The sequence below is a fragment of the Bos indicus genome, chromosome 18 (assembly GCF_029378745.1).
Source record: "Bos indicus isolate NIAB-ARS_2022 breed Sahiwal x Tharparkar chromosome 18, NIAB-ARS_B.indTharparkar_mat_pri_1.0, whole genome shotgun sequence".
NCBI lineage: Eukaryota > Metazoa > Chordata > Mammalia > Artiodactyla > Bovidae > Bos > Bos indicus.
The window spans coordinates 56846905-56870368 of NC_091777.1; the positions used below are offsets into that span (position 1 = coordinate 56846905).

General features: G+C 51.7%; 2 protein-coding genes and 1 non-coding gene across 15 annotated transcripts in view; 1 reads left to right on the forward strand and 2 right to left on the reverse strand.

Moving 5' to 3' along the window:
* Positions 1–1732: 1732 nt before the first annotated feature.
* On the forward strand, positions 1733–7944 carry SIGLEC11 (sialic acid binding Ig like lectin 11). The gene is made up of 9 exons (XM_019980174.2): positions 1733–1899; positions 1972–2352; positions 2515–2802; positions 3005–3052; positions 3546–3803; positions 3902–4195; positions 4407–4503; positions 5006–5072; positions 7065–7944. The coding sequence occupies exons 1-9, from the start codon at positions 1854–1856 to the stop codon at positions 7254–7256; spliced, it is 1671 nt and encodes a 556-aa protein (XP_019835733.2). The 5' UTR covers positions 1733–1853; the 3' UTR covers positions 7257–7944.
* Positions 7945–9920: 1976 nt separating this feature from the next.
* VRK3 (VRK serine/threonine kinase 3) overlaps positions 9921–23464 on the reverse strand; it is a 35925-nt gene continuing 22381 nt past the window's right edge. For 11 of the 13 annotated variants that reach the window (XM_070772204.1, XM_070772209.1, XM_070772203.1 and 8 more), the window contains 6 exons: positions 22275–22367; positions 19437–19569; positions 17962–18082; positions 14439–14497; positions 11479–11627; positions 9921–10291 (listed from right to left, as the gene is read on the reverse strand). In XM_070772204.1, coding sequence (XP_070628305.1) covers positions 11479–11627; positions 14439–14497; positions 17962–18082; positions 19437–19569; positions 22275–22367 — 555 coding nt within the window. In that variant the 3' untranslated portion in view covers positions 9921–10291. Of the gene's footprint in view, positions 10292–10318; positions 10709–11478; positions 11628–13184; positions 13759–14438; positions 14498–17961; positions 18083–19436; positions 19570–22274; positions 22368–23464 lie in introns of those variants that run through there. The other 2 variants (XM_070772205.1, XM_070772210.1) reach the window with 2 other exon arrangements.
* On the reverse strand, positions 13912–13984 carry TRNAG-CCC (transfer RNA glycine (anticodon CCC)). Its single transcript has one exon. It is a non-coding gene; the product is annotated as a tRNA-Gly (tRNA).

Here is a 23464-nt window from a genome sequence, read left to right on the forward strand (position 1 = left end):
GCCGTCTTAGTTCCCAGACCAGGGATTAAACCCAAACCCCCTGCAGTGGAAGCATGGAGTCTTAACCCCTGGACTGCCAGGGAAATCCCGAGGTTAATTCTTGACTACGTGCATTGCCAGTCACTTGGGGAGCTGGGTTGGAGCTGGCCAACAGAGTCGCCCCAGATACGCGTCCTTCGTTGCTATTTTGTTCTGACCTTCAGGAGAGGGATGGACACTCATCAACTCAGCCTCTGGGCAGTGCTGACCATGCTCTCCTGTTAGCACGGGTCTCAGTCTGGAAGCTTCTCACTGGAGATGCCTAAATCTTCTGCAGGCCCCCAGGCAAAATGAAAATGTGTGGCCCCTTTGACCAAAAAAAAAAAAAAGTAGGAAAAACCTTTTTCCTTTTTTTTTTTAGCATTAAAAAAAAAATTGATGGGGGATTTCCCTGGCAGTCCTGTGGTTAAGACACAGAGCTTCCACTGCAGGGGGCACAGGTTCAATGCCTGGTCAGGGAACTAAGATCCCACAAGCCATGCAGTGTGGCCAAATTAAAAAAAAAAAATTGTTGTAAAATACCCATCACGTAGAATTTACCATTTTAACCATTTTAAAGTATACAATTCCATGACACAAAGTGCATTCTCGATGGTGTGGCACCCTCTCCACCATCTGGTTCCAGAACTTTTACATCTCTCCTAAAAGGAGACCTCACACCCATCAACAATCACACCCACAGCCCCAGGCAACCAGTAGTCTACTTTAAAATATAGTCCCCTTCCAAGTATGTGGCCCTGTGCAAATATATATATATATATTATAATAAATAATAATAATAAATTATAACGTATATATATATTAATACATTTATCTGGCTGAGCCAGCTGTTAGTTCTTTGATCTTCATTGCAGCATACCAAATCTTAATTGCAGCATGTGGGATCTAGTTCCCCAACTAGACTATGGATTGAACCCCCTGCATTAGGAGTCCGGAGTCTTAGCCATTGGACCACCTCGGAAGTCCCTCTTCAGTGTTTTTAATTTACTAGCTAATGGCCAATTCCTCAGGTTTGACTGGGAGTTGGGGGGTGGGTGAGCAGTGTAGACTCTCACAGGCACTCAACACAGCACGTTCCAGACTCTCTCTATGCCTGAGTAGGGGGATGGAGGTGGGAAGGGGGCTGAGAACCTGTCTCTTGATCTAGGCTGTCCCTGGATCGACCTGGTGTGATCCAAGCTTCCAGTTCCCCAGGTGTGTGCTCCTTATCCCATGAGATTTCACTTACAGAACACAAAGTCAAAGATCAAAATTATTAGCAAAATTTCAAGATGACCCTCTTAGAGCATCAAACCTCAGTTGGGAAGCCCTTCGGAGCATGGGGCCCTGTGTAAATAGTTCACTTCCTACTGTGGAGCTGGAGGCCTTATGTGGACACAGACATGTCCCCAGGACAGGCGGGGAGATTGTGTCCTTTGGGGATCCTGGGTTTGGGGTCACGCAAACAGTGAGGCAGGATTTGTGAGGTCTTGCCTTCCTCTGCCCTCAGCTCCTTCATGGAGTCGACATTTGCCTGGCAAATGAATGAATGACTGCATCCCTGCCTCTGCAGCCCCTCCCCACCCATTTCCCTTGAGAGCCCCACTGGCCCGAGGCTCACCCAGGGTGGCTGCATCCTGAATTAGAGCTGCCCTGCAACGTCCAAGCAGGAAAGGAGAAGTCAGAAGAGATATTTACCAGACTTCGGCAGCTCCGAGCTTCCTCTTTTGCTCATTTGTGGATGGTCACTCTCCCTGTCCTGTTGGAGCTTCCTTCACGGACAGAGAAGCAGGTCCAGAAACTGGACTGCCCTGGGAACTCCTGGCCCCTTGGACATGGAGAGGCTGCTGCTGCTGCCCCTGCTGCCCCTGCTATGGGCGGGTGAGTGGGTCATGGGGAGAGCGGGTCCCGGGCTGGCTCTGGGGCTGCAGCTGAGCCTCTGTGTTCCCCCAGGGTCCCCGGAGAAGGAATCACTATACCAGCTGCAAGTGCAGGGATCGGTGACAGTGCAGGAGGGTCTGTGCGTCTCCGTGCCCTGTAACGTCTCCTACCCCCAGTTTGGCTGGGCGAAGTCCACACACGTTTACGGTGCATGGTTCCGGAAAGAGGATAGACTCCAAGAGGACGTTCTTGTGGCCACAGACAACTCAGCCCAGGGTGGGAAGAAGAAGAGAAATATCCCATTCCACCTCCTTGGGGACCCCAGGGCCAACAACTGCTCCCTGGGCATCGCAGAGGCCCGCAAGAGGGACAGTGGAAACTATTATTTTCAGCTGATAAGAGAAGCTGCAGAACACAGTTACAAGAATAACCAGCTCACTGTGAACGTGATCGGTATGGAAGGGTCCCCAGGAACCGAGGTCAGGGAGGGTGGGAAGGATGGACCCTGCTCCTCCATCTCTGAGGGCAGTGGGGGACAGTGGCCCACAGTCAGATCAGGGTGGGCACACACAGGGGTGCCCCTCGGGGTCTGGCCTCTCCATCTCTCCTCTCCAGCACGAACATGGACCCCCAATGTCCACATCGAGGAGCCCCTGGAGTCCGGCTCCAGCAGCCACCTCAAATGCTCCCTGCCCGAGGCCTGTGACTGGGCCAAGCCCCCCACCATCTCTTGGACCGGGGCTGCCCTCAGACCCCCGGGACTGGACTCCAAGGAGGCCTATAACTCCTCGGAGATCCTGCTCACCCCCCGCCCGCAGGATCACGGGACGAGCCTCACCTGTCGGGTGACCTTCCGCAGGGCTTCTGTGAGCGCGGAGAGGACTGTCACGCTCAATGTGTCCTGTGAGCACCGGGCCAGGCCCTCAGGGTGCCTGTGGGGCTGGGAATGGGCGCTGGTGACCCCAGGCCAGGGGCTTGGGTAGGGGGGGTCCTGTTCTGCTTTGCTTCTGGTTCTGTGCCTCCGGAAGTGTGGGGGACCCTGGGAAGGGGGCTGGGGCAGGGGCAGCTCTGACTCCCTTCCTCACCATGGCGTCTCTGCCCCCAGATCCTCCCCAGAAGCTGACCATCAGCGTCTCCGGAGGAATTGGCACAGGTAGGAAGGGAGGGCCGTGCAGCATGGCAGGGATCTCAGAGAAGGGAGAGCCCCACCCCCCCAGGCCCCACCCCCCGTTCATTCCGGATACACGTAGATGAACCTCAGCAACATCACCTTGAGGGGAAGAAGCCCGATGTTTACACGCCACGTCTGGAAGACACAAATCTAGAGAGACAGTCGTGGTCACATAGGGCTGGGTTAATGGAAGGATTGGGGGAAATGGCTGAGGGGTGCAGAGTGTTTCGGAGGGGGTCGTGAAAATGTTCTAAAATTGACTGTGGTGATGGTTATCCGAGTGACTTTCAAGTGGTATGTAAATGGAATTGTATGGTTTGTGAATTATGTCTCTATAAAGCTGCTTAAAGCTACTTGTGGGATCTCTTGGCAACTTGAAAAAAACAAACAGGATAGAGAAACAGAGACAGGGCTTCAGAGTCTGGGCTCAGCTGTCTGTGCCCCTATGTCTCTCTGTGTCTCTCTCTCTCTCCAGAGCTAAAACACCTGGGGAATGGCTCATCTCTTCCTGTTCTGGAAGGAGACTCTCTGCGCCTGGCCTGCGACACCGACAGCAACCCCCCGGCCACACTGAGCTGGTCCCGGGGGAGCCAGACCCTGAGCCCCTCACATCCTTCAAGCCCTGGGGTCCTGTACCTGCCCCGAGTGGAGTCGGGCCACGAAGGCGAACTCACCTGCCGAGCTCAGCACCCTCGGGGCTCCCTGTGGATCTCCGTGCATCTCTCTGTGCAGAGTGAGCTGCGGGGGAAGGGGGGAAGAAAACCCCCCAGGGAGAGGAAACTCGGGTGCAGGGAGGGGACAGACACCACTGACTCTCCTCCCTCCCTGCAGCACCCCCGCAGCTGCTGGGCCCCTCCTGCTCCCAGGAGGACAAGGGTCTGCGCTGCAGCTGCTCCTCCCGAGCCCGGCCGACCCCCTCCCTGCGCTGGTGGCTGGGCGAGGGGCTGCTGGAGGGGGAGTTCAGCAACACCAGCAACGCCTCCTTCGAGGTCGCCTCCAGCTCCGCCGGGCCCTGGGCCAATGGCTCCCTGAGCCTCCGTGAGGGGCTCAGCTCCGGCCTCAGCCTCAGCTGCGAGGCCCTGAACGTCCACGGGGCCCGGAGCGGGTCTGTCCTGCTGCTGCCAGGTCAGGGGTCTGTTGGAGGGGGAGAAGCTTAGAGGGGACAGGAGTCATCCTAGAGAAGATGATGCTTGGTGTGGAGAAGGGCCTGGGCAGGAGGGTTGAGAGGCAGGGGTGGGGGCAGAGAACTGTTCTTTGGCTGGCTGGGGACTGAGGACAGGAGAGCTCAAACTCTACAGGAGGAGGGGGCACGTGGGTAAATCTTGCTCGTCTGCAGGGAAGCCCAGGCTTGGAGGGGAATTTTTTCTGGGGGCCATCGGGGGAGCTGGCGCCGCTGGCCTGCTCAGTCTCTGCTCCTGCCTCATCTTCTTCAGGTTAGTGTCGTCTCTGGGGGCCGGGCGAGTGCAGGGTGGGGAAGGGGATGGCCTTGGAATCCCTGGAGGGCCCCCTCTGGAGGAATCTGGACGGTATGGCGCTTTGGAGAACCGGGTCATGGGTCAGGGAATCAGAGCAGGATCTGTCCCCCCCCCATGCACCCCAGCCATTGGTGAAGGATGCCCATTGTTGCTATGAAGGTCATGAGACGAGGTGCGTGCCCTACCTCTTGGCCTTGGTCAGCCCTTCTAGCCTGTCTCTCTCTCAAGTTTTCTTATCTTTTGGCTGCCCCACGCAGCAAGTGGGATCTTAGTTCCCCAACCAGAAATCAAGCCTGCAGTGGAAGTGCCGAGTCTTAACCACTGGCCACTGGCCTGCCAGGGGAAGTTCCAGCCCCTTCTAGCCTCAAGTGGGGATGGGGAGGGGGTTAGGAAGGGGGTTAGCCACTCTGCAAGCTCTGAGCCAGCTGGGCTGCTCAGAGGTCCTGGCTTCCCCTCTCAGAGTGAAGACCTGCAGGAAGGCAGCCTGTGAGAAGGATGAACCTTGCACACTGGGTCCCACCTCCCAGGTGAGTGATGAGCCCTCGGTCCCTCAGGATCCCAGCTGGCTGACTCCCCACCTGGCTGACTGCCATGGCCGCAGTCCTCGTGATGACTCAGGTGCTCATCACGACCCACACAGACTTTTCCTCTTAGGTCCCATCAGCATGGGGCTTCCCAGGTGGCTCAGCTGGTAAAGAATCCACCTGCCAATGCAGGACACATGAGTTCTATCCCTGGGTTGGGAAGACCCCCTGCAGGAGAAAATGGCAACCCACTCCAGTATTCTTGCCTGGGAAGTACCATGGACAGAGGAGCCTGGTGGGATATAGTCCATGGAGTTGCAAAGAGTCAGACATTAAAACAACAACCCATCACCACAGCTACTCAGTCCAATGACCTGGGAGCCCCTCCCTTTTGCCCTCTGGCTCCTCTCTCAAGAGCCAAGGACCACTAATCCATCTTACTGATGGCATTTATTTCCAACTGGGCCCTCCTCCTTTCTCTCTGGACCCCAGACCCACGTTGCCCCCACTTCCTACCTCACCTCCCCAAGACAGGATGCCGCAAGGATCTCCCCAAAATAACTACTATGTACTACCAGCAAAATCAATTTCAGGGGTCCCCAAGATACCACCAGGCAAGTTCTGAGACAAACTTATCAGGCAAGACATTTCAAGGGCTTAGAGGTTCCCTCCCAGGTGCTGGAGCAAAAGGTCAAATTTTCTTCAGGCAAGGTTAACTCTTTCCGGCATAAGATCTTTCAATTATAACACTCATAATGGGGGCTTCCCTGGTGGTCCAGTGGTTAAGGCTCTACGTTCCCAACGCAGGGGGCCCGGGTTCCACTTCTGGTCAGGGAACTAGATCCTACGTGCTGCAGCTAAGAGTTGGCATGCTGTAACTAAGACCCAGTGTAGCCAAATAAATAGATAAATATTAACAAAAAACAAGCAAACAAAAAAGCTTATAATGCAGTTTGGGGATTGTGTTTGCCTGACTCTGTAATGATGAGTGGTCCCTGAGGTCAGTCCAGGCCTGAGCAAATCCCTGACCTTCTTATAACATCCATCCCATTCCGGTCCTATTAGATAGTAATATAACTGACTACAGCTTGAGTGTCTGCTTCCCCCACTGCCACTGCGAGATAGGGGGTGGCATCGTCTTTGTTCCTCACTGAATATCCAGCGCCTGGCACCAGGAGAGCAGGTCCTTAAGGCAGTACTGGAGTCAGAAGGACCTAGCATAAATCTTGGCCCTACCAAAGATTAAATGTCGGGCTTGGGGACATTCACTTAGCTTCAATTTCTCCACCTGATGTGTGTGTGCTTAGTCGCTCAGTCATGTCCAACTCTTTGAGACCCAATGGACTGCAGCCCACCAGGCTCCTCTGTCCATGGGGATTCTCCAGGCTAGAGTACTGGAGTGAGTTGCCATGCCCTCCTCCAGGGGATCTTCCCAACCCAGGGATCAAACCCAGGTCTCCCTCACTGCAGGCGGATTCTTTACCATCTGAGCCACCAGGGAAGCCCAATTTTATTGCCACAGCCCTCATTTATCTCCACCTGATAAATGAGGATAACAGTGTCTCCCAAGTAGATTGTTGTGAGAAATCCAAAAGACTGGCAACTGATTACCAAGTGCCGGGCATTAATACTCTCAAGCATTGAATGAACGAATGAATGGGGGCCCAGCCAATGTTTGGAGTGAATAGATGAAAAGACTGAACGTTCAGTTTCCTGGTTCACTTGTGGACGCTTCTTGCTCTTTTCCATCTCTTTATCCCTTTAAAAATTTTTTCAATTATTTATTTTTATGTGGCTGTGTTGGGTCTCAGTTTCAGCCTGCGGATCTTTGACCTTCCATGGGGCATGTGGGATGTTTTAGTGGTGGCTCGTGGGATCTTAGTTCCCTGACCAGGGACCCTGCACTGAGTGGGCGGAGTCTTGGCCACTGGCCCACCAGGGAAGTCCCCAGACCCTGTTATCCTAATATGACGCCTTTCTTTCCCCTCCACACAGGGTTACCAGGATGAGTGTCCTCCAGGCAGCCCCCTGGACTACCCGCCCCCAGCCGTGGCCACCCCCCTCTCGGGGGAGGATCAGGAGCTTCATTACGCCTCCCTCAGTTTCCTCAAGCTGAGGCCCCGGGAGCCTCGGGACCAGGCAGCCACCAGCACCACCGAATATGCCGAGGTCAAGATCCTTAAATGACGACCCCGCCTCCCGCAACCTTCCGCAACCTGCGGCTGGGGGACCTGGGGCTTCTCAGGGAAGAGAGACATCCGGGACGATGCCTGAGAGAACAGTTTTCCCTGCACACGGGCTACCAGCTAGCGTATGCGAGTCCCGCTGGTGGCGTGATGGGCAGAACTGGGCTCACGTTTCAGACGTGTCACCAAACCATGCATGTGAGTTTGAGCGAGTCACCTTCTCCCTTCTCAGTCTCCCGCTCCATAAGATGGACACCACAAACCTAACTCACAGGGTTGTCGTGGGGCGTCAAGGCAGTAATTAACGCATATAGTGTCCCACGGGGATGAATGTGCAAAGGGCATCTCACCCAAGCTTAAACCTCTTCCCAAGACAACCTGCTGGGATAAAGGTCTGGCATGCTGGGCTAAATGGGGACCACTCTGCAGGGCTATCTAGCTCCAGAGGTGCTTCCCCCTGCCCCCAAGGCTGAGCAGAGGTTGTCGTTAGGCAGGATCCCATCCTTAGGCTCCCCGTAGCCCGCCCCTCCCTTCCCTTCCACTGGGACTCACCCCTGGGGCACTTCCTGCGAACAGACTGCAAACTGGTCTTTCTCTGAGCCTGCTTCCTGTAAACCCAACTTGTCTATTTTCTCAGACACAAAAATCATTCACTGATTATCTGAAATAAATGACAAGGTTCTTTTTAATTCTGTGTCCTTGATATTGTGGTCCTTAAAGAGGTTTTTTTGTAGAATCTGCTTATAAAATTCCTTGCAGTTCCATTCTGTATCCATTTACATTGTAATATAGTTTTTACAAGGGTCACGGCCAACTGCTTTTGTTCTTTTTCCCACTGAGCGTCCATTTAACTTTTTCCATTGTTTCCATTCATGAGGGAACATGCCCAACAGTAGTGTTATGAGCCAATATAGGAATATGTTTTAGCATACAGTTAATAACTTCAGGCTGTAACTGCTCTACAAACTAGAGGTGTTGAAGGTCCTAATTCCATCTTTCGTGGCACATTTTGCCTTGCCATTTTTCAGGATTATATTGCATCTCTTGATCAATGACCTTTAGAAATGGTGTCTGGACTTCCTGGTGGTCCAGTGGTTAAGAATCTGCCTGCCAACGCAGAGGATACAGGTTTGATCACTGCTCCAAGAACTAAGACCATTAATGCTGAGAACAACACCCTCCTCTTTCAGAAGTTGGGATGAACTGTCAAAACCTGGGCTCTGGAGACAGACAGAGGCTGCTTGAGAGACAGGGAGGGAGACTGCCCACTGCCCACACTCTTGCCACTCTGCCTGGATGTGGGCTTCTCCTGTTGTTTGAACAGTGCTGGTCCTGCTGGCTGGGCTTGCTCAGAGAGGGGAGGGGAGGACCAGGGTGAGGAGGGTAGCTGGACCTTGGCCAAGTGGTTCAAGGGCAGGAGGGTGGCGGGGTCGGGGGGCAGGCGTCGACTGTGACCAGTCCTCCTGCCTGATCTGGGATCCCCAAGGGTGGCTGACATCCCTCTTCCCTTGTGGACTCGCGAACACAGAGGGGCTGCCAGTGGGAGATTTTCTGATGGTTTTCTCTCTCACTGAGGAATACATCCTTCTGCAAAGGGTTATACACCCTTCCTTTCAGCCAGGAAATGGTCATCAGTCTGCTCATTCTTCTTTCCTCTCCAGAGAAGGGGGAGAATCGAGGCTTCTCTGAGCAGTTTATCCCTGCTTCTGGCTTCTGATTCTTCCCATCCCAAAGCAGGGTGCATAATTTAAAATATCCAAAGCGAAATTCAAGGAGGCATGTTTATCTCCTCCTCCATTTTTTTTTCTTTTTCTTTTTAATTGAAGCTCCTCCTCCGCAATCCCTCCCAGCCTAATTATTTGCACATGCTGCCGGCCAGCCTGCCTTTGAAACCTCTCCCCAGGCTCTCTCTGTCTGTCCTGTGGCCTCCTCCCTGGTCTCTCTGTGTCCAGGCTCCCCCTAAAGGTGCCCTCCAGTCTGGAGGACCCTCATTCTCCATCACAACCCGTGCTTTGTCTTCAGAGTGCCGATCACAGCCCCAAGTCGTGTCCTTCTGCTTGACTGTAGACTCCATCAGCTCAAGGGCCTTGGCACGTAGGTCTGGTTCATCGGGATCCTCTGGGCAGCACAATGGGTGTCGTATAGCATGAACTCAAGACATGTCTGCTGAATGTTTGTTGAATAAGAGGAAGGGTGAATGTGTGGAAGAGAAGAAGGGTAAGTGGATGAGAGAATGAGCGGTAAATGAGTGGATGGATGAAAGGGTGAATAGATGGATGGACAAGCGTATGGACGGGTGCATGGAGAGATAGATGGATGGATAGATGATGGATGAATAAGTGAAAGAATGGATGAATGAGTGTCCGCTCGAAAATGTGGACAGATATATGGAAGAGTGGAGGGAATTCCCTGGTGGTCCAGTGGTTAAGAATCTGCCTTCCAACGCAGGGGACGTGGGTTCAATCCCTGATCAGGGAACTAAGATCCCATATGCTCTGGGGCAACTAAGCCCTCTCACAGCAACTAAGATCCGACACAGCCAAATAAGTAGATATTAAAAAAAAAAGAGTGGATGGTTGGATGAAAGGTTGAGGAGATGGATGGATGGGGAAGAAAAATGAGCTACATTTTTCCAAAAGGAACTTCTTTTGCAGACAGCCGACTCTCCAAGTTCCAATGAAACAATTTATTGTCAAAGCGCAGTGGTGCCAATGGCAGTGTCCCCACTGAGGGGACCAGCCCAACCCCCGTCTGTGAATCGGGGGTCTTCTCCGCCCAAAACCCCAGGGGCTGGCGGGAGACAATAGCTGAAGGGAGGGACAGTCGAAAGGAGGGAGTTCACAGTGTCTGGGGCCTAACTTCCGGGTTCCCTGAGGCTGATCTAGACCGATGATGAGCAGTTTCACCTGAAGAAGTGGCAGGAATGCACATTTGAGGGATCTTTTGAGAAGCTTATCTGTGATTCTACAGCAGGCCTTCAGTCACATAGCTCCTTTTTTTTTTTTTTTTTCTATTTCAAACTCCAGGCTGAAAGTTCTATAAGACAATAGAAATGGCTGTCAGTGTCATTCATTCAAAGGGTACCCTTTAAGACCCTACGAAGCAGCAGCAGTGTGATAGCAGCTTTCCATCAATACTTTCTAGGGATGGGCAACACCACCACAAACAAGAGGACCAAGGAGGCTTTGCTGGAGGAGAGTTGTGGAGACACGACAGATTAAACACACGCTTCCCCCCAAGAGGGGACAAGGGGTATGCAGAAAACAGGAGATATGATAAGGGAGGTGGTCAGGAGGCACCTCACTGGGGCGATCTGGGGAGGCCTCGGGGTCTGATGGGCGGTGATGTGAAGGAGCTGGTCGTGGCAAAAACAAAGGGGACAATGGTCACAGGCCGTGGGGATGGTGCATGCCGAGGTCCTGAGGTGGGACTGATCTCCGCGTGGGCTGGAATCTGAGGGGAGGACGGGCAGTCAGGCCTAGGCAGAGCCAAGAGGATCCCCAAGTTACTCCAAGGTCCCCAGGCTCCTTAAGGAGCATCTCCTCACTAACTTCCTAACCGAGGGACAACCCTGCTGCTGAGTGAGTGGTCCTCGGAGACTGAGCAGACCGGACACTACAGTCCTGAAAGGGGCCGTTAGGTTTGCTTTTAAATTTCCACCATATGGGTTGGACGGGGAGGTACTATAAGACAGGCCAGCATCGACAGGAAGACCGGATGGCCCACTCGGTAAATATGGGTAGGGCATCTGTGAGCCAGGCCAGCGACGTGCGCGGGGAACGCAGAGATGCAGAGACAGACTCGACCTGGTCCTCACGGAGCTCATCGCCAGCAGGTGACTATGACAAGTGCCCATGCTCCAGGGGATCCCAGACAGAGGACAGACGCAGAGCCCTGGAGAAGGTGGACTAGAAGGAACTTAGCAACTGCCCGGAGCGGGAGAGAGGGGTGTGGGAGGAGCCAGAGGTCTCTCAGACAGCTGTGGGGGTGGGGACAGAGACTGGGTGGGGAGGGGGGTTCGGTCAAGCTGGGTGGAGGAGGTCATGCCTTCATTTTTGGAGAGTGTCTGTGGTTAAGGTGGACAGTGTGCTAGGTTCCTGAACAAACAACCTGGTATTTCTGGAGCGCTCTGTGCCCATCCCATCACACGGCATCAGTGGAGACAGCCATGGGAGCCAGGGACAGGGTTGAGACCCCCCCCGGTTCTTCCTGCTGGAACCCACCTAGGGTACCACCTGGAGGTCCAAGGGGTCGTAGGCGGACGCCCGCAGGTCCTGCAGCAGGGCTTCCAGCTCGTTCCTCAGTGTGGAGTAGGGCGGCTTCTCCTCGTACTGGAGGGCCATCACCACCTTCAGGTACTCCTGCAGGGTCTCTGCGGCCAAGACACGGGGGAGGCCTGAGGGGAGCAGCCCCCCAACCCAGAGCCTGGGGGGCCGTGCCCAGAGGGTCTCAGCCATGGTGCTCCTTTGCTCAGTGCTTCCTCTGTGCCCGGCACTGCTGCAGCCACTTAGATTTTAGTTTTTTTAAAACATTAAACATGAGCACCGGGAAAGTGGTACCAAGAGCAATAGCGTGTCTGTCACCTAGCGTCACTGATAGGGACAGAATAGGACAGTGTAGGGAAACAACAGCCAGTCAAGATGGCAGTGGTCAGGCTCTCTCGCCCGGCTCCCTCTCACTGCCGTCCCACGGTCCGCTTGCTCTGGTCCACATTGTGTAAATAGTGACTCTGCGTGGTTATGGAACAGTTGAGATCGTTTACAGCACTGCGCAGGAGAATCATGCCTACAGAAGCTCCACCTGAAAAGCCCTTGCCACGCAGTGGGGTGATGTCAACCATTAGAGAAGAATAAAGCCTGTCTGCCTTTCTGCTGCAAACAAAGCGTGTCTGCAGCTCCTCGAATCTTCTTCCAGCTTCCTATCTGGTGCCTGGCTTGCAGCTGGCCTACCCTGGGCTCAACTATGGCAAGACAGACAGTTAGTCAGGACAATGTAGAAGCCCCAGTAGGGGACTATAGATAGAGAGGAAACCTAGGCAGCTTTTGGAGACCACTTTAAGTTGATGCTGCCTCAAGAAAGCTACTGGGGCTTCCCGGTGGTGCAGTGGTAAAAGAATCTGCCTGCCAACGCAGGGGGCACAGGAGATGTGAGTTCGATCCCTGGGTTAGGAAGATCCCCTGGAGGAGGAAATGGCAACCCACTCCAGTACTCTCGCCTGAGAAATCCCATGGACAGAGGAGCCTGGCGGGCTACAGTCCGTGGGGTCGCAGAGTTGGACACAACTGATCAGGCATACACACACACACACAGCCCGCTTAATTCTGGGGCAGAGCCCACTTGCCTGCTGGCTTGCACCTCTCACGAGCATCCTGTATTAATAAATCTACATCGTGCCCATCATTTTGCCTCTTCTGAGCTGAGACAAAAAGAATCTGAGCCTCAGTAAGTCCAGGCATCAGGTGAGTGATTCCAATTAAAAGACAGTGGGGTCAAGGCCTAATCTGAGGTGCACGGATTTATCATCAGCTATCAACTCACGCCAACCTTGTTTCAGCAAAACCCCTACTGCTTCCCCCTCCTGTATTGTTTTAAAGCAAATCCCAGCTGATTATATGATTTTATCTCTATTTGGTGCATATCTCTGAAATGGGGGCCAACAAGCTTTTACTGTGAAGTGCAGGAGAGTAAATATTTTTGGCTCAGAACGCAGGGAGCCTGTGAGGGGAGGACCAAACTCGGCTGTTCTCCCACAAAAGGCCCAAAGAGGGAGGCCGGGAAGCCAGTGCACCAAGACTGCTTTACTGATGGACGCTGCAGCTTGAACCTCACAGGGTTCATGTGTCACGAAATGATGTTCTTTTGATGTTTTTTCAAAAGATACAAATGAAATTATAAACAAAACAGAAACAGATGTATAATTAGAAAGGCATTTTGTCATATGAAATATGTATTTCGAATTATAACCCGTTACTCACATACATATATATGACTATGAATATGTATCACGGAAGCTGGTATCTCATTAAGCATTTCCTTCTGCAAGGCACTCATACTTTTTCTGTCTTTTAAGTTTTGCTTATCTGTTTGTTTATTTTTGGCTGTCTCGGGGCTCCTTTGCTGTACTTGGGCTTTCTCTAGTTGCGGCGAGTGGGAGCCTGCTCTCTAGCTGTGGCGCCTGGCCGTCTCACTGCAGTGGCTCCTCTCGTTGCAGAGCACAAGGTCTAGGGTGATTTCAGCAGCTAGGGCTCCCAGGCTCTAGAACGCAGGCTCAGTAGTTGTGGCACAGGGGCTTAGTTGCCCCTTGGCATGTGGAATCTTCTCAGCTCAGGAATCGAACCCACGTCTCCTGCACTGGCAGGTGGATTCTTAACTACTGGACCACCAGGGAAGTCCTTTAATTTTTAAAAAAAACCACCTGACCCTCCATCCCTGAGAATTGCTGTTAACATTGGCTTCACATCCTCTGCAATGCTTTCTTCGCAGATTTTCTTCTCTGATGAGACCTTTTAATAATGAAAATGGGATCTGACCATGTGTGGTTTATATATATATATTTGTACGTATTTGGCTGCAAGGGGTCCTACAGTTGTGGCACGTGGGATCTTTGAGCTTCGCTGCGGCATGCAGAATCTTTAGTTGCAGCATGTGGGATCCAGTTCCCTGACCAGGGATCGGACCCGGATCCTCTGCATTGGGAGCCCAGAGTCCTAACCACTGGACCACCAGGGAAGTCCCTGTCTTTTTCACTTTTAAAATCCCCATTAAATGGATTTCATGACTGACTAATGAGTCACAACTGCAGTTTCAGCTGACATTAAGTGTATTTTACCACAATTTAAAAAATATCCATAAAATTCTATAAGTATTGACACAGAAAATCTCCAAGGAATCTTCTTAGATGAAAAAGTAAGTCAGAGACAAATATAGGCGATATGACTCTTAAAAAAACCCACACATTATGTGTATGTGGTTACGTGTGTCTGTGTGCATTGCTGTTGTTACTGTTCAGACACACTTCTGAATCTGGGCGGGGGGAAAATTTTTGTTTCTACGAGGGGCACAGATACACATGTGATTTGGAAAACTCGAGGGAAATAGAGGGGTGTGAGGACAGGCACCCCCCGGATGGACCCGAGCCCTGGTCCCTCCGCGGCCCCCGCCTGCTCCCTCCCTTGGGACATACCTGAGGGGGTGATCCAGCGACTGCACTGTCCCACGAGGCCCTCCGGGTTGTCAAGAAACCTGACGGGACAGAGGCACTCGTGAAAGGCCTTTCAGGGAAGGACAGTCACCTTCGGAAACAGGAGGTCTGGTAGACCTGCCCTAGTTTTCCTTATTCTCATTAGTTGTGATCTAGAACAGGGGTCCCCAGACTTCGGGACCTAATAATGCCTGATGATCCAAGGTGGGGGTGATGTTGTAATCATAGAAATAAAATGCACAATACATGTGAGGCGCTTGAGTCATCCTGAAACCATCCTCCCGCCCTCCAGCAGTCTGTGAAAGACTGTCTTCCACGAAACCAGTCCCCGGCGCCTGAAAGGTTGGGGACCGCGGCTCGAGAGAGTCACCGTGGACACTGGATGAGTGAATTCTAAACAAGGCGTTTAGGGGAAGCGCAGCGTAAGTACTTGCAGGCTTCCAACTGCAACATTTTTACCAACTTATCAATACATCACCTGGTTTCACCTGTGTGTGTGCCTGTGCGCACGCTCAGTCGCTTCAGTCGAGTCCGACTCTTTGTGACCCCACGCACCATAGCCCACCAGGCTCCTCTGTCAATGGGATTCTCCAGGCAAGAATACTGGAGTGGGTTGCCATGCCCTCCTCCAGGGGATCTTCCTGACCCAGGGATCAAACTCAAGTCTCCTGAGTTCCAGGTGAATTCTTTACCATCTGAGCCGCCAGGGAAGAAAATGTTCATATTGCAACATGCCCCCTTGTGGGCCCCCAGGTCAGCTGACAGGCTGGGCTGGGGGGTCTAGAATGAGTCCCGCATCACCACTGACATTTCCCTGAGGAGCGTCTTCATGTTCCCGGCCCTCTCTCTGTGGCTGTGGTTGGGATCTGGGGTTCTGGAAGGAACTGTTACTTATTCTCTCAGGGTCTCCTCGTAAGAGCAGCTCAGTCTCATCGCTAACACAGCAGAGTGCGTCAAGGAGCAGTTCAGACTTCAGCCACACTAAACACGTCACCGATTGGGCTGTGTCCTCCGACTACCTGTGTCATAATCCTGAGACCCATTGTTTTCACCTAGCTTCATTGCAAAAAACACAAAGTTACTGGAAAACTAGAAAATAAGTACAAAAAGAAAAGAAGAAAACAGGGCAATGGGCTTGTGTTACGGCAGGTACTGAGGCTGCCTTCAAATGCAGAGGTTGCCTGCAGAAGCCTGGTTGCTGAGGGCTGCTCTCTCTGTCTGTTTCCCCCTTCTGCAGAGATGTTAGGGCGTATTAGCACCCAGGTGGGACCTCCTCACTCACCTTCTAGAGTCACTTCACCTGTCACCATTGCCAGGAGACCTGCCCCTTTAATCTAAAAGATCAGGCTTGCCCACACCCTGATGCCCAGGGCTCTGAGCTGACTGCCCCACCCTCTGACCTCTGACATGCTTTGTGTTTCACTATCTGTTCACAGCCTCTCCCATTAGCACCTGAGTTCCTTGAGGGCAGGGGTGTCTGTCTTAGTTTTCTGTATCCCCAGGCCCTAGAAGAGCCTAGTGCAGGGAAGTGCTCAGTGAGTATCTGGTGAGTGGAGGGTGGCTGCATCCAAACGCCGCCAATCCCCTGAGATGAGCCTCTCACACTTGGGAGGTACCAGCTTCCAGGTGAAAGGGCCTCCTCGGGAGTCAAAGGGCCTGGGAGCGCCTCTCATCAGCTGTTGACCCAGGCCGATCACCTAAGATCTCTGTGCTTCAGATCGGGAGAGCACTGGCCTCAGAGTTGACACAGGGAATCGGTGGGCACATTGCCTGGGGCAGAAAAGCATACAGCAATGTCAGCCGTGAACAGGTCGTTACGGGCAGGCCAATGTGACAGGTGTCCCTTCCTCGGAAGTGAACAAGCGGGAGACCCGATGCGGTGGGGGGGTGAGGGAAGGGCTCCCTGGGGAGTGACGACTAAGCTGAAACATGACGGAGGATGAGATCTGGGGTGGGGTACCACTTATGGTGGGGTACCACACATATGGGTGAGTGTTCGATTGGCAAAAATCAAACACAATGTGTTTTTCAAGGACACAGCTACATCTAAAATTACTTGAGAAGCACTGAGCTTCTTTAGCAATGTAAAAAGTTAAAGAAATAAAGCATTAAGTGAAAGAAGGAGAATGAGATTTAGAGCACAAGACCATTTATGCAAGTCAAACGCACTCATCACGTTTAAAAAAAAAAAAACTGTTGTTTAAGGACACAGATGTGCCTATACCTTATTTAAAAGCAATAGTCAGAAACAGTATACTCGACAGACATGTAACTGGGGTTAAACTGGAAGTGTTGAGTGAAGAAAGCCAGAAACGGGTGAGATTCGAAGCAGAGTAACATTTATGCGAGTCACATACAGTGCCAGGAGCGTCATGCAATTTTAAGATACAAATACATTTAAGCAAGCGTATCAGTAGGACACATATATATTCAGTATGTATGAGTGGGTATCCATGGTTGAGTAAAGGAAGATGGGATAATAAAGGGGGCAAAGTGAGAGGCTCAACATGAACCATCGACACAGCATGCTTGGAACTGAGAAGACAGACAGACTCGATGCTGTTCACTGGAGAGTTTTCTCTCTTTCCACTCTCCCAGGGCTTCTGCAGACAGCTCCTGAGACACTGCTGAACTCTGAGTCTCCGTCTGAACTTCAAGTTTGCACTTCAGATGTGATACCCAACCATCTCCTGAATGGCTCCTCTTGGGGTAGCTCTCCTGCCCCAAGCCTACCCCACAGCTTGAATCCCGAGCTCTGGACCTGCAGAGCTGCCCTGGGTCTAGTTGTCTACTGTCCACACACGCAGCAGCACCTCCCTTTACAGCCAACAGCCCCTCTGTCTTTGGTGCTGAACCGCGCACCCACCCACACGTACCCCCACTGCCCTCTGTCCTTGGTGCTGAACCACACCACCCAACACTTCGGGTTTTATCTCATTGTCCTTGGTGCTGAACATCTAAAACAGAACTAGCAAGATCTGGTGGTTTCACATGCAGAAGAGAGGGAAGTGTGGACACCAGAGGCCAGTGTTGCCAGATACTGAGGCAAAGCCCAGGCCCAACTGCTGAGGTTGCCCGTGTGTCCCTGTGGGAGTGAATGAATCATGGTGTCCTGCACACCGTGAGCATTTTCTACAGGCCAGGCTCTGTGCTGAGTGCTGTGCACCCAACTCCCTCAAATCCTTCCACCCTGAGGTGGGCGCTAATAGGATCCTTGACACTGGAGGACACTGACGCTTGTGGAGGTTAAGCTGCACCTCACAGCCTGCAGTGGTGGGTGGGATGGGGACGGAGTCTGAAGTGATGAGCCAGAGTCTGACCCCAGGCAGTGTGGCTCCAGAGCCCATGCTCTGGTCCGCTGGAATTGACGCAGAGCACGTGCCTGAGAACTGCAGAGGCCCGAGGCTGCCTCCCCCTCTTTTCTGTCCCCTCTTGGGTTCTGAGCTTCTGCCCCACCTGCAGGGGTGCTGGACCAGCACTGGGCTCTGCTGACCCCTAGACTCACTTCTGTTTCAGCTTCACGATCTCCTCGGTGTTGGGAAGGCAGTTTGTCCATGGCAGGGTCCCATAGAGCCACTTCAGCAAACAGTAGCCCAGGGTCTGGAGGTCACTGCGGCGGGAGGGCCCTGGGGAGGAGGGAAGGAACGTGGCCACTCAGGCAGACGTTCTGACACGCCCACCCTCATCGTTTCTCTCTCTCACCAACTCAAGCATGTGCTCACACACGCAACCATCCACATATACTGGCTCTCAACTGTTCATCCACTTTTCACTTGCCTACTCTCACTCTTTCATGAGTCAATTACTCATTCACTCCGTTGGTCATCTCTTCATCCCTGGTTTCACTAGCTCACTCCCCTCACCTACCTGTCCTTCATTCATGAACCTATTTGTTCCGTGAATCCTCAGAGCCTCAGGTGACAAGCCCCTTCCCCCATTCTTTTTTCGTATTTATTTATTTAGCCTCACTGGCTCTTAACTGGCACGTGGGATCTTTGATCTTCATTGCAGCGTGTGAACTCTTTAGTTGCAGCATGTGGGATCTAGTTCCCTGACCAGGGATGGAACCTGGGGCCCCTGCATTGGGAGCGTAGAGTCTTTGCCGCTGGACAACCAGGGAAGGCCTCCTTCCCATAGTCTTAAATTCCAGACAAGAGTTTGGTTGGGTCCCAGCCCTTGACAGTCCTTGACAGTCCAGTGGAGAGATGTAACAAGGCATGAAGGTACCTAGAAGGATGGCCACTGACCTCAGCCTCACTTGGTAGGGAAGGACAAACAAAGCAGACAGCGGGGTTTGGTTTTCTTACACTTCCTCAATCACATGATTTAAACACTTCACATAAGCATTCGACAAACACTGCGAGCTGACTGTGTCGGACCCTCTGCCACCTGGTGCTGGGGGCACATGCACCATCCCGTCCCTGGGGGACTTAGTGTAATGGGAGGATGCGGGCAGGGACTTGGATGGCCATGGTTTCAAGGGGTTTGGGCGAGAGAGGCCAAGACCTCCTCAAGGCATCTCCTCAAAGTGTGCTCTTCTCTCCCCGTGCACCTGCCCGGGATAATCTCACTCCTGGGCTTCTACTGACAACTTCTGAAATAGCGCTGACATCTGGGTCTCTGTCTAGACCTCACTGGTGTGCTGCAGAGATGGATAGTCAATGGTTTACAACTGGTGTTCAGCAGCCCCTCCTGGATGACGTCAGAGCCCCTCTCGCCTTCTAAGTCCACACAGGTCCTGAACTCGAGCCTGGGGACTCGCAGGGCTTCCTGGTAGTCCACCGATCACTGGTGTCAGTGCTGCCCCACAACGCCTGATGCGCAGGGATGCTGTCCGTGGTTCTGACCCCCACCATGGCTCCCCGCCTCAGCCTGACTCCTGCGTTTGGCCACCTGCTGTCCATGGCTGTGACAATCGGGAGCTGCCCTCGTCTGAGCAGCATGTCTCCAAGCTCCTGAACCCCTTCTCTGGCCTCTTACCGCATCCCTTGTGCAGGTCCATGCTAATGAACTCAAGGTGCCCCTCATGTGGGCTCCTGCTGCCTTCGGTGTAGGCCACGTGTCTGCCACCCGGTGAATAGCGGAAGGTGAAGCCGTAGCCTGCCAGGGTCACCTGTGTGCACGTGGGAGAAGGCATACAGTTTGAAGATTAGGAATCTGTATTCTGGAGTCAGAGATTTCAACTGTGGGTGCAATTTGAAACAACTCAATGCCAAACAGTACAGGAGGATGTGGAAAGAACCCAAACCAGTCATTCCTATCACTGCTCAGTCCCAGTTCCCAGAAGTAACCACTAATAGCTTTCTTGTATGTTCACCTTCTTTAAATAATCAGCAAACGCATGTGGATAAGGAGGATGCACTGTACTTCCTGTTGGGCACACAGCTTTCTGCACTTTAACAGTGTATTAACTGCAGAGCCAGACAGACCAGACTCCAGTGCCAGCTTGGCCCATTAGTGCCCATACAACTCTGGAGAAATTATGAAACTCTTTGTGCTTTGATTTCTCTATTGGTCAAATGAAGATAATCATAGTCCTTACCTTGCAGGGCTGTGAGGAGGCTTAACTGAGTTTAAAACACAAAGTACTTAGCCACCAGACACTCAGTCAGCCACATCGGCTTTCTAATGGCTACCTCTTATTCTGCTGAATGGAGAGGGGACACCTGTTGGCTTTGTCCATGCGAGACCTACATTCTTCTGGTCAGTTTGTGATGGTTACTTTTGTGCGTCAACCTGACTGGGCCACACGGTGCCTAGACAAGTCGCCAAAGGTTAATCTGGGTATGTCTGTGAGGGTGTGACTGGAGTGGATGGTAGACTGCCCTCTCTAGTGTGTGGGCCTCATCTCATCAGTTGAAGAACAGAACACAAAGGCTTAAGTGAAAGGGAATGCCCCTTGCCTGTCCACTTGAGCTGAACACCAGCATTTTCCTGCCTTTGGGTTTGAACAGAAATACCAACTCTTCTCAGGTCTCAAGTCTGCCACCTTTCAGACTGGAACTCACACAGGTTTCTTCGGGCCTTTGGACTCTGACCAGAAGCACACCATTAGCTCTCCTGTTCTCCAGCTTGCCAAGTGCAGATCTAGGGACTCTGAGCTTTTTGAATTTGAGTCAAATTCTTATAGTCTCCCTCTCTCTCTGTATATATACATAGATACATATATATGTGTATGTATACACACACACACACACACACATACACATTCTGTTGGTTCTGTTTCTTTTTTTCTTTTTGGCCTCCTGCTATGTGGGATCTTAGTCCTCTGACCAGGGATCAAACCCATGACCCCTGTATTGGAAGCTCAGAGTCTTAACCACTGGACTAACAGAGAAGTCCTAGCTTTGCCTAATATGGTTCTAGGATTTTTCTCTGAGACCACCCCTCTCCAACTCAGTCCAAGTGACTGAGGTGGGGCTCACCCAATCTATCTCCACTGGGGTGGCTAAATGGAGGGGACTTAAGCCTCATTTGCTGGTGGTTGTCATCATAGCAAAGAGGGACTGCCTGATAATGAGCAATGCAAACACAAGAGCCCAGAGACGAAGATCCAGTTTCCTAATGACAGGCTCTGAATTTTTAGAATCAGCCACACCTGAAGCCAGTGAAGTCCTGGATTTTTTCACTCCAAGAAGCAATAAATAGTACCTCCCTGTTTTTAAACTAACCCCCTCCTTTTTTTTTTTTTGGCTTAAGGCATGTTACATTTGGTTTCTATCATTAGAAAGAGTAATTATGATTTACTGTAAATACTAATCAGTACGCTATCAGGAGTATATATTGAGGTTTTCCCATTTTACTGTCGGAATCAGTGTTGTCAGGAACACTTTGTACGTGTATCTTTCTTTTCCTCTTATTTTTGGCTGCATCAGGTCTCAGCTGCGGCACTCGGTATCCTCATCGCGGTATGAGGGATCTTTCGTTTGGGGCTTCTCTCTTGTGTGGTGCATGGGCTCAGTTGGCCTGAGGCACGTGCGATCTCTGCTCCCTGCCGGGGACTGAACCTGTGTCCCCTGCATTGGAAGGCGGATTCTTAACCACTGGACTACCAGGGAAGTCCTTGTAATATATCTTTCAATATATGGAATGGATAAATTCCTCACAGAGGAACCGGTAGATCAAAAAACCTATGCAGTTAGCTCCATCAATCTTGCGCAACCAAATGACAGTTGGTGGGCTCTGCTACCCAGGCCCGCTGCTACCTCCCACCCCGACAACTGGCAGGGGAGAGGCCCTCTTCTGTGCACTGACTGCCTGTGGAAATGGTGACCAATTAGTGTGAAATGCATGTTTAGCAAATGTTAGGTACTGTATTTGAACCAATAAATGTGAATCCTGCAAAAAGCAAAACAAAAATCCATATACATTTAAAATTTTGACTGCTATAAGAAATTACCTTCCAAAAAGTTTGCCCAAGTACCCTTCCAATAAGTAAAGAATTCCTGTTTCCTCACATACTTATCAGCAAGAGATATTATTTTTCTTTTAATTTTGTCCACCCGAAAGGTAAAAAGTAGTAGTTATTTTAAGTTTAATTTCCATGATTACTAGAATCTAATAATAATTGCAGGAGGTTGAGCATTTTTTCATACATTTAACTGACTTGTGGATTCCTTTTTCTATGAACTGCTTTTCCTATCCTTTGTCCATTTTTCTACTAAGTGGCTTCTCTCTCCTCATTTACTCGAAGAAGCACTTTATACATGATGGATAGCAATTCTTTGCAATAAGCGTTGTGAAATAAAGGCAGGTTTTAAGACAGGCGAGCCCGGGAGCCCAGAGAGCCCCCAGGGAGGGCGAGGATCTGGCAGTTACCTGGCACAGGTTCTCTGGATTCACAAAGATATTCTCAGCTGTCACGTTGCCATGGACGTACTCATTCTCGTGGAGGAACTCCAGGGCATCCAGCTAGGGGAGGAAAGCAAGTGTTTCTGTGAGAAGCACTGACAACACAAACAGGCTCTGATGCGAAGCCCTGGAAGGAAACCCCACTGTTGGGCCTGGGGTCACGAGGTCCTGCTTGTCAGGGGCTTGGTAACACTGGTAGATTGCCTGTGTGTGCGCTCAGTTGCTTCAGTCATTTCCAACTCTTTCCACCCAGGACTGTAGCCTCCTCTGTCTGTGGGGTTTCCCAGGCAAGAATACTGGAGTGTGCTGCCATGCCCTCCTCCAGGGGATCTTCCCAACCAGAGACTGAACCCGTGTCTCCTGAGTCTCCTGCGTTGGCAGGCGGACTCTATACCCACTGAGCCACCTGGGAAGCCCCGGTGGTGGATTGAGCCTGACTAATTCTGAGTGAAGCATCTGGATGCCCGCTGTGACAGCACACCTAAGAATGTCTTAGAAGACATTAGGGTTTTGAAAAATTCCGTATTAAAGCTGATATTTCATTTCCCATCAATCTCTTGTATCTATTGGGTTGGCCAAAAGTTTGTTTGTCCTCAAGCTGGTACAGGAAAACCCGAATTAACTTTTTGACCAACCCATTATTTCTTAGTTGATCAAAATCTCTGGAGGGGAAACAGTTGGTTACTTATTGGTTACTTATTGACCCTTGCAAAAAAAAACCAACTCACACTCATATATACCAAAGAGGTTTCCTTATTTGTTCAAAGAAGCAGAAATACATTTAGTTGAGCACTTTGTATTTTTATTTCTAGCCCTGACTTTTCCACTGAGCTCTGATTGCATATATTGAACCCCCAGGTGCTCGCCGTATCTTGACTGCAACCCCCTTGACTCCAAGGCTTAACTGCCCACCCCATTCTGCTGCTTCCACAAACACTCCGTCCCCACAGCCCAGCTCCTCCTCAGGCCTGGTCCTCTCTCCTGCCCACCTCACTCAGCCTCCACTGTACCCTCCCCAGCCATCCCCACGTGGCCCACGGGGTCCTTCTACACCCAGAACTGACGCTGCCCCTCCCCTGTCCTCAGTCCTCACGTGGGTTCCCGGTGCCCTCGGGACAGGGGTCCCCGCCCCTCAGCTTGGTGTTCAAGGCCCTGGG